Raw genomic sequence first — 9,649 nt, forward strand, 5'->3', positions numbered from 1 at the left:
GAAAGCGAATGCAGTGTTGTCTCTTATCTCAAGAGGGTTGGAATATAAAAGCAGAGATGTACTACTAAGACTTTATAAAGCTCTGGTTAGGCCTCATTTGGAGTACTGTGTCCAGTTTTGGTCCCCACACCTCAGGAAGGACATACTGGCACTGGGACGTGTCCAGCGGAGATTCACACTGATGATCCCTGGAATGACAGGTCTAACATATGAGGAATGGCTGAGGATACTGGGATTGTATTCGTTTGAGTTTAGAAGATTAAGGGGAGACTTAATAGAGACGTACAAAATAATACATGGCTTGGAAAAGGTGGATGCTAGGAAATTGTTTCAGTTAAACGAGGAGACTAGGACCCGTGGACACAGCCTTAGAATTAGAGGGGGTCATTTCAGAACAGAAATGCGGAGACATTTCTTCAGCCAGAGAGTGGTGGGCCTGTGGAATTCATTGCCACGGAGTGCAGTGGAAGCCGGGACGCTAAATGTCTTCAAGGCCGAGATTGATAGATTCTTGTTGTCTAGAGGAATTAAGGGCTACGGGGAGAACGCTGGTAAGTGGAGCTGAAATGCGCATCAGCCATGATTGAATGGCGGAGTGGACTCGATGGGCCGAATGGCCTTACTTCCACTCCTATGTCTTATGGTCTTATGGTCTTAACTTGAAAGCCTTTTTCCTGAGGCAGTATCTGTTAGCTATAATCAAATTGGCCCTATAACCTTTCAAACCGAGATTTCTCAGAGTCTGTGTCTTTTACGATCTCCTGAGACAAAAACCAAGGACACCATAATCTTGTTAAAGGAGCAGAATTATCAGAACTAAATACACAAATAATTTTGACATCACAATATTTTGTTGATTCATGTAAATTTCTACTAGAATTTATTTTAACTTAAAATAGATTGTGTTACAGTACGTAGAACACTACATCTCAATCCACTGTTTGGAGGTAGAAGATAGAGTCAGTGCCTCAGGCAAGAGGAGGAGTTGAGAAGAATCCATCATGGTAACCTTAGCTAATGTAGAAATTAAACTCAACTGTTGACATCACTCCACATCACAAATCAGCCCTCAAGCCAACTGAGCTACTCGACCCTCTAGTCTTGATACAAGGAAATGACAACTAAAACAAAAAGTCAAGAAAAGTGACAGCAAAGTTAGAGACTGTTTGACTGCTTAAGTTAAAGTTCATTAATCTATTTTTAAAAACTGTTTCTATCATATGAATTTGTATAATTTTATGAGATTGGTTAAAAATCTAAATAACAGTAAATGCTTCCATAATTCTACTGTCCTTGAAATTTAGGTCCTAACATTTGTGCATAACAATTCCGATCTCAACACACAAGATAAATAGATAATTATAAGTGAATGTCAAGGCATAATATTTTTAGCACACATCATAGGGACAGTAGTCCATATGTGAGTTCAACATTAAGAAATAAGAGAAAACATCTTTATGTTGCTATGCTAGGCTTTTGATTGGTCATTGTCAGTTAGATGCACTGCAAGAGTTAAGTTGCTTCATTATTTTAACAAAAAATATTTAAATTTTAATGTTGTAACTGTTTTATAAAGCTTTTATCTGTTTTGTAAAGTCTTTATCTGTTTAACAAGCAAGTTTTTACAAGCATGGTTCAAACTTTGTTAAGTAATCTAAAAGTCTGCCAAGTTTCTTACTTCTATAACTATCTAACAAGAATGCAGATCTCTGTAAATAGAGACAAATTAATTTGAGTCAGCTACAGAACTTTCACTTTTTAAAAATAGCTATTGAATGTAATAAAGCCAGAGGGTCAAGTGGATAATCTATTTGAGCCTCTTGCTGAGATCTCCAGTATCATTGTTGCCAACTTCAGCCAATTTGATTTGTGCGTCATGATGCAGAGAAACGATTGAAGGTACTGAATATTGACAGTTGTGGGCCTTGGCTGCATTCTGGCAATAACACTAAAGACTTGTGCTGCAGACTTAGTTGTGCCCCTAGTCTAAATGTTGTAACTTTGGCATCTAGGCAGCAGTGTGGAAAATAATTGCCCAGAGAAGTCCTGTCCACGAAAAGCATGTTAAAAGCCACACAAACAACTATCATCCCGTCAGTCCACTTGTTATCATTAGTAAGGTTATGGAAAGTGTTGTCTACAATTCTATCAAAGGACACTTGCAAAGGAATAACCTGCCCACTGAAGTTCAATTTGGGATCTTCCAAACCTACACAGCTCCTGGCCTCATTACAGTCTTGGTCCAAACATGAACAGGAATGTTGAACTTCCAGATAATTAAGGGTGATTACCGTTGACATCAAGGCAGTATTTGATCAAGTATGACATTAAGGAACGCTTGCAAAACTGGAGTTAGTGATAATGTGAAATCTCCATTGCTTGGAGACATATCAAGCACAAAAGGATGATAGCTGTGGTGTTGGACCATCTTACCCACATGACACTTTCAAGAGTTCCTTGGGCAGTGTCCTCAGCCCAGCTATCTTAGCTGCTTTATCAATAATTTTCTCTTCATAAGAAGAGAAACGAGGCTGTCGGCTGATTGAACATTGCACAACAACATTTGCAACTAGTCAGAAACTAAAGCAATACATGTCCTAATGTGGAAAAACCTGGACAGTATTCAGGATTGAGCTGGTAGTGAGAAATAACATTTGCATCACACAGGTGCTAAGCAATAAATGTCTCCGTCAAGAAAATTCAACAATTTTCCATTGACACTTACTATTGCTGAAACCCCACTAACTTCCAGGGTAGGGAGATAAAATCTGAACTGGCATGGCTTATTAAATACTGCGGCTACAAGAGCAGGATAGAGGCTTGGAATTCTGTTACATGTACAGTACTTCTCTTCCTAACACCTCAGATAAGGCACAGATCAGGAGTGTGATGGAATAATCTTTATTTTCCTGGATTGGATGCAGTGTTAACATCACTCCAGAATCTAGACACCATTCAGGACAAAGTAGCCCATTTGATTGGCACTGACCTAACACCTTAAGTATTCACTGTTTCTCTGTCGCAAGTACAGAATGGAAGGAAATGCATACATCACGAGGAACCTGCAAGTCACTTGGACTGAAATACAGTTGGAACTTTGCCATATCAGATCAAAAGTCAACTGTACTACAATCCTCTTCTTCCCCACCAAGAAACCAGGAGGCTGACATTCCTAGCATGTGACTTCCTTGGGAAGCCTCCAGGTGTCTCACTCCTGTGGACTTGCAGTCTCTAGTTGTGACACGGAGAGTCAATCAGCTTGGGCAGTGAGATTCGCCACCATTATAGTTTCCCCTAAATGCAGATGACTATTTATTTTATCCATGTTTCTTTGAGACCACCCCATCAACAGCCTACAGAGTTCATCAATCTGTCAGTGTTCAACTTATATGTAACTGTTCATGCTAAACTTTGCAGGTCCATGTCAGATATCTAGGGAGCTGTCATGATTCATGCGTAACAAAGAATACAAGTACTCCTACCTTTTTCCAAGGTCCTCAGGCCCTTGAATGACTGCTACAAGAAAAGAGCTACGCCCTCCAAACATGGCTGAGACACCATTATTTAATCCTTTAGACAGATGCAAAGATACAATGCCACCCACATGTCAACCAGGGCCATAGGAACATAATATAGGCCTCCTTAAGATGAAGTTTCAATGTCTGGAATGTTCCTCTGAAGGCTTTTTGTATAGTCCAGAAAGGATGTCCTTCTTCATTGGAAATATTAGCAAATGAAGATGAAGAGATTAGCTAGTCATTGTGATAGAGTTAGGTGCGGGGGAAACGTAACACGATGTACACTGAGCATGAATGTAGTATTAATTGGAAGGGCCAAATGGTCTATTTCTGTGCTGTATATGAAATTTTAGAGGACACAATATCTGGATCAGAAGTTGTGATTTCCTGTAATTCTTTCTTCCTATCCTGAAACGTGTATTCTCATAACTATGTTGAACAGTGGTGGAAATGTATTTCTTATCCTGGGTGAGAAAAAAATCGAGAGTCAGATGGCCAGAAAGGAAAAATAAATGGAGTTGTAATAACTAGGTGGAGATTCTATAGCAGGTCTTCCAAACCCCTCAAGCTCGGAGCAAATTTGGGTGCCTTCAAGTGGGTAAAACGAAACTTGAAAAGTAAGGAGTAACAACCTGAATAAATATCTGCATGAACATTGTGATTTCTTGATTTTATAGGTAAAAGCCATCCATCTCCACTATGAAATGTTCTCTGTCCAAAATGGTCTGTTGACTCCAACACTTAAAGCTAAGAGGTCAGAAATGCGAAATTACTTCCGGAAACAAATTGAGGAGCTTTATTCTAATACTTCTATATGAAAATATTTGCAAGATGGTTTGTGAAGAACATCCCTGTTCATGTACTGGCTGTTTGAAGTAATCATGACATATAAATATAAAATACATTTCTTGACTATATTCAGAAACTTACTAATTTTTTTTCTGTCAATTGGAAGATGCCTTGCCTAACTTTAAGATCTCTGTATAATAAAGATTTGCCCTTTTTTAAAGCTGCAGTATGCTAGAGAGAATTTTATATGTTCAGTATTATTTGCTTTGTTTATAGGAGGATGACTAATAGCTTAAAATTGAAATGTACATATTTTGTAATAATGAAAAATAAAGTAGTTAGGTTAAGGGTTAAGCACTTCTAAATATCATCCTTTAATATTTTGTAGATATAAATATGTACATAAATCTGTTAATATGTTATCTGAACAATTCATTCAATGACCTGGAAGCATTCATTGACTTATGAAGCAGATTTTTGTAAACTTATTTTTCCTAATGACCAGCATTAACTTCTCAGATCTACATTAGCATTTTGCATCAAAACCAAAAGTATCTTAATTTACTGAATATGATAGAATAAATTTTGTGAAAACCATGTATTTGAGAATTAAGCAATAGAAGTCTTCAGAAACTTTGTAGGTAATTAAATGTTTATGAAGATTGAATGCAACATAAGGGAAATTCACATAATTTGGCTCGAGGGTTTGTCATTGGAACTTAGTTTATTATTGTAGCCAGGAACCTATTTCTATCATCTTCTTCACCTGCCTGTCATGATCAATATTATTTTATGGGGAAAATGGGAATGTTTTCTGTTGTCCATAGTGCTGAAGGAGGTATAAATTGAAAGCAAGAACTGGGCTTATATTTCATGTACCATCAGGCTGTCAACTTTCACATCAATATATTTGAAGATGATTGAGAAAATTATGAACAAATAAATATGAAATTAGTGAAAAGATGAGATGTTTAAAAAACTCTTGCATTAATCTTTCATGCCTCAGACTATCCCAAAGTGTTTTATAGCCTGGTAACTATTTTTGCAGTATTGACACTGTTTTTGTCACTGGAGATACTCAGCAACTAATTTGATAAATAGCCATTGATCTGTTTGGTAGCATTGATTTGAGAGAAATGGAGATTGCCTTGGGAGCCTTTCTGTCACCTTTATTTGCTGGAAGATAGGGTGTCAGTCTTGATTTTACTTCAAATACTGGAGTAAGACTTGAAGCAACAATCTTGACTCTGAGGTGAGTGCTATCACTGAATTAAGGGAAACATTACACTTTACAGTTTGTTTTGTTGCTAGACTTATTTGTTGAAAATACAAAACTGTGATACTTGAGACTATTCTAAATCACTAGTCATCTTGCACATTTTTAGGGTTGAAATGGAAAAATCTCACCTAGTTTCATTTTAATTTGAAGAATAAATATAATATTAAGCTAAAATAATTAGTCAATTGTGGATTATCTCTATCAAAACATGAGGGGCATGGTGGGTGAGTCCAAAATTAGAGGGCATAGATTTAAGTTGAGAGGGGAAAGATTTGAAAGGACCTGAAGGATAACTTTTTCACGCAGAGGGCTGTGCATGTATGGAATGAGCTGCCAGAGGAAGTGGTGGTGGTGGATACAATTTCAACATTTAAGAGACATCTGCATAGGTATACGAATAGGAAGGTTTAGAGGGATATGGGCCAATTGCTGGCAAATGGAACTAAGTCATATTGGGATGTCTGATCGGCAAAGACGAGTTGGACCGAAGGATCTGTTTCCGTACTGTATGACTCAAAAGCAATAAAATTGTGGATTTCAGGTTAGAAATGGGATTGACATTTTATAAGGGAAAGAGGTCATCAAAGATCTTACAAAATATAAACATTTATAAACTGTTGAAAATATTAAAGGGACTTGTAAGACAGTTGATCAAGGTTTAGATAATTATATAAAAATTCATTTTATATACCTTTTTGAAGTCCAACCAAATTTTTTGAATGTTTTTGGTAGCATCTTTTACCCTCTAATTTGCTCTCTTTTCTGATATATCAATATCACTTCTGGCTGAGTGGATGAAAGAGTCAGCTGTTTCCAGAAAGCTGTTTCCATTTCAGCCACATTTTTTTCCCCTTCCAACAAATCGCAACACAGAAAAATGTGGAAGTGGTAAAATTGTTCTTGTATCTACTTAACCTACAAAGATATACAATATTTGTATCTGTGCCATTACATTGCATTATTGGTAACACACCTAAGGAGCATTTCATACTTGTGCAGTTTTGAATAGTATGCCATGGCATTGTTCAGTTACCATAACCTATTGATTGAATATCTGGATATTCTTCTCTTTTCCTCAATTTCTTGTTCACAGAATGTGTATTTTAACATTTATTTTCCATCAAGTATTTATATGCAGATCCATTTCTTGTAGCCATATAAAGAATGGGAATAACTCTTTACTTGATGAGCCCTACTACAAACTAACATAATGCAAGTCAACATGAGTCTCTGTACATTGGTCACACACTTAAAAATATATATTTGTATTGTTGATCATAAGATGTAATTAACTGAACTCACAAAAACACATACAGTCATACTTGCAACCATGCCTGTGCAATGAGGAGATTTCAGTTCCAAGGTGAGCTCAGTTCATTCAGAAACTAAATTCTGACTTTGACCATTTTAATTAATAATTACCAATATTTCAAATAGACATCTGCAGATGTCAACTGGAGTAATTGCCTCATATGTGAGTGTATATCTGTGCCAACAAGGAGGTTAAACATGGGGCTGGATAATACATTGAAGGTGAGGTACTGGCACTTCAGTATGAATATTGGGAGTGAGTCCACCTCTATTTAGCTGACTTGCCCCACGTTATTTATTCTGGCAATGCTTTGTTCATCTCCAGTTCAAAGTCCTGCTTATAGAGCTGGCATCCAAGTGAAGACCGGCTCAGCCCACTGGCAGTACCAGTGCCGAAACTGCAGGCAAGCCATGGAAGTGACATTCAGTGACCAATCCAGACATGAAGGCAGTTCTGTGATCTTACTGGGGCCAGGCAGAGAGGGATTGGAGGAGTTGAAATGTTGCATAGTGCTTTCAGTTAGAGTGGATGTAAGGAAATAAATCTCAGGTGGGGTCTGCTGTTGGCACATTGGTCAAGAAAGTGGCACTTCTTTTAATTGGCCAACAGCCTGTTAATTAAGAGCAATGATGAAACTCTTAATTGGAGATTAATTGCATACTTAAACATCTCAATTAAGTTATCACGGTAGGTGAGCAATGTTTGATGTCTCCACCATTGCTGTTAATGTTGCGGTGGCAGCAGGCAGATCTTTTATATGTTTGGTATGGTTACAGTAGCATATGCTCTAATTTAAGAGGATATTTATCTGTTTTCCTACCTGTATGAGTCAGCCCATAATTATGCAAAATTCTAGCTCTCTGCCCAAACTGGGATAGACCTTTGACTTGAATAAAGTTGCAGTTAACCAACATATTCAGAAGTTTTTTTGGACTCTTGTGTCACAGAAACCAAACAGAAGATGCTGTCCAGATGGTGTTTAGTAAGCATGCAAAATTGATGACTCTTCTATCTGTGCAAATTCAACAATGGCTGCCATATTCACAGCACATTCATAGAATTCCTAGGAAAGCCACAGCCTGAATTTATTGTTTTAAGCATGAGGGTGAATTAAATGTGAAACTTCAGTACATCTCAAAACCGAGGGATATATTTATTAGTTTAGTAAAACCACTCTGAGTCAGTTATAGAAAAAAAAATTCAATTAGCCAACACTGATTAACCCCCTTGATGACAACACAATTTACCAAAAGCAAAGTGCTGCTTAAAACAATACCTTGGGGTGGATTTTGGGCAGTACAGTTGATTGAGTATATTGCATTTTCATCTCTATAACTCGAGTTGGATCAAAGGGATGAATGATTCCCTTTAATGTTTCGATATAACGATCCTGTATAAAATCAATTTGGAGCACAAACATTTTATTTTTATTATTCCTCGTGACAGTAATGAACAAAAGTTTTGTCTTTTTTATTTATAAATATCTGTTCCTGTGGTGAAGAAGAGATTTGATTTGAAAAAGAATTAATGATATGCATAAACTCTTCATTTAGAACAATCCAGTTGAATATATTCTGAATTCTGCGATTGGGTTACATTGCTTCAAGATTTCAAATGAAATGCAAACTGAACAAAATACAAAACATTTTATAGCTCTGATCCTCCAAGATCTACAATGCATCCCAAATAAAGTTAAAACATTTAAAAGTATTTGCATGGACATTACTATTTTTTTCAGGAGAACTGTCTTTGTTAATGGCTATTTTGTAGGTATTTTTGATCTTACAATGTGATAACAAAATTTTGAGATGTACCCCCTCTGTATGATGACACCACAATGAAAAACAGCGTGACTTTTCTCCCAACCTTGCATAAAGGTTATATTCCTTTAGCTTAGGGTGAGATTTGTAATTCTTAAGTATTTTGGTCAATGGCTGAAATTAGAACAGCAATGCTTTTATTTTCAACTATATTGCAGCTTTAAAAGAGATCAGACAAAGCACAAATAATATTGTACAGACTATTGCATTGATTCTTCTGACTGCAGAGAATGAAAGGAAAGCATTTTGGCATGACAGCAATTTAACCAGATTATTTACATTCTGTATATTTCTGTAATTTAGTTATTGCAAAGAATATTTCAAAAATACAGTTAATAGATTAAAATATTTACTTCACTGTTTAACTATTTAAAACTATTTTGCATTAATTGGCCTGTAAATAGTGAAGGCAATAAACATAGAAATTTGTGTAAATAAACTATAAATATTACCAAATATTATAACTACAGAGATGAATTTATGTGGATGTATATCATTTGAGTGTAAAATGCAAAAATACAAGAACTTGAAAATTCTTAATCCTTATTTGGTTAAAAATGTGGACAGTAATCTATGAGAATAAATTTTATGGCCTGGATGAAGATACATAAAACCGGCAACTATAAAATGCGTTTGTTGATCTTTGATGACAATATTTCATATTTTTAAGTTTTAACAGTATGAAAGGGAAATATATTCATAACTTGCATTCCTTTAAGGCTTCAAGTTTTACAGTTTGATTTAGTGAATGGATTTGTATGTTTTTTTTAGCAGGTGACCTTCAGTGGTTTTGTTCAGGAGGAATCTGGTTTGTGAAACACTTGCAACATTTGGTAGCCAATCAGCACGTCCCCATAAAATCACAAGTCACAGAACACCAAGTTATAGTCCAACCAGTTTATTTGAAATCACAAGCTTTTGGAGAACTGCT

The 9,649-nt window shown here is 36.2% G+C and overlaps 1 protein-coding gene across 6 annotated transcripts in view; it reads left to right on the plus strand.

Annotated features, from left to right (window-relative positions):
- Positions 1-5,862, plus strand: part of LOC122556574 (long-chain-fatty-acid--CoA ligase 6-like) — a 189,921-nt gene extending 184,059 nt beyond the window's left edge. For all 6 annotated transcript variants that reach the window (XM_043703393.1, XM_043703392.1, XM_043703394.1 and 3 more), the window contains one exon: positions 4,196-5,862. In XM_043703393.1, the coding sequence (XP_043559328.1) occupies positions 4,196-4,336 (141 nt within the window). In that variant the 3' untranslated portion in view covers positions 4,337-5,862. The remainder of the gene's footprint in view (positions 1-4,195) is intronic.
- The last annotated feature ends 3,787 nt before the right edge of the window (positions 5,863-9,649 follow it).

This window comes from Chiloscyllium plagiosum, chromosome 14, assembly GCF_004010195.1.
Source record: "Chiloscyllium plagiosum isolate BGI_BamShark_2017 chromosome 14, ASM401019v2, whole genome shotgun sequence".
Taxonomy (NCBI): domain Eukaryota; kingdom Metazoa; phylum Chordata; class Chondrichthyes; order Orectolobiformes; family Hemiscylliidae; genus Chiloscyllium; species Chiloscyllium plagiosum.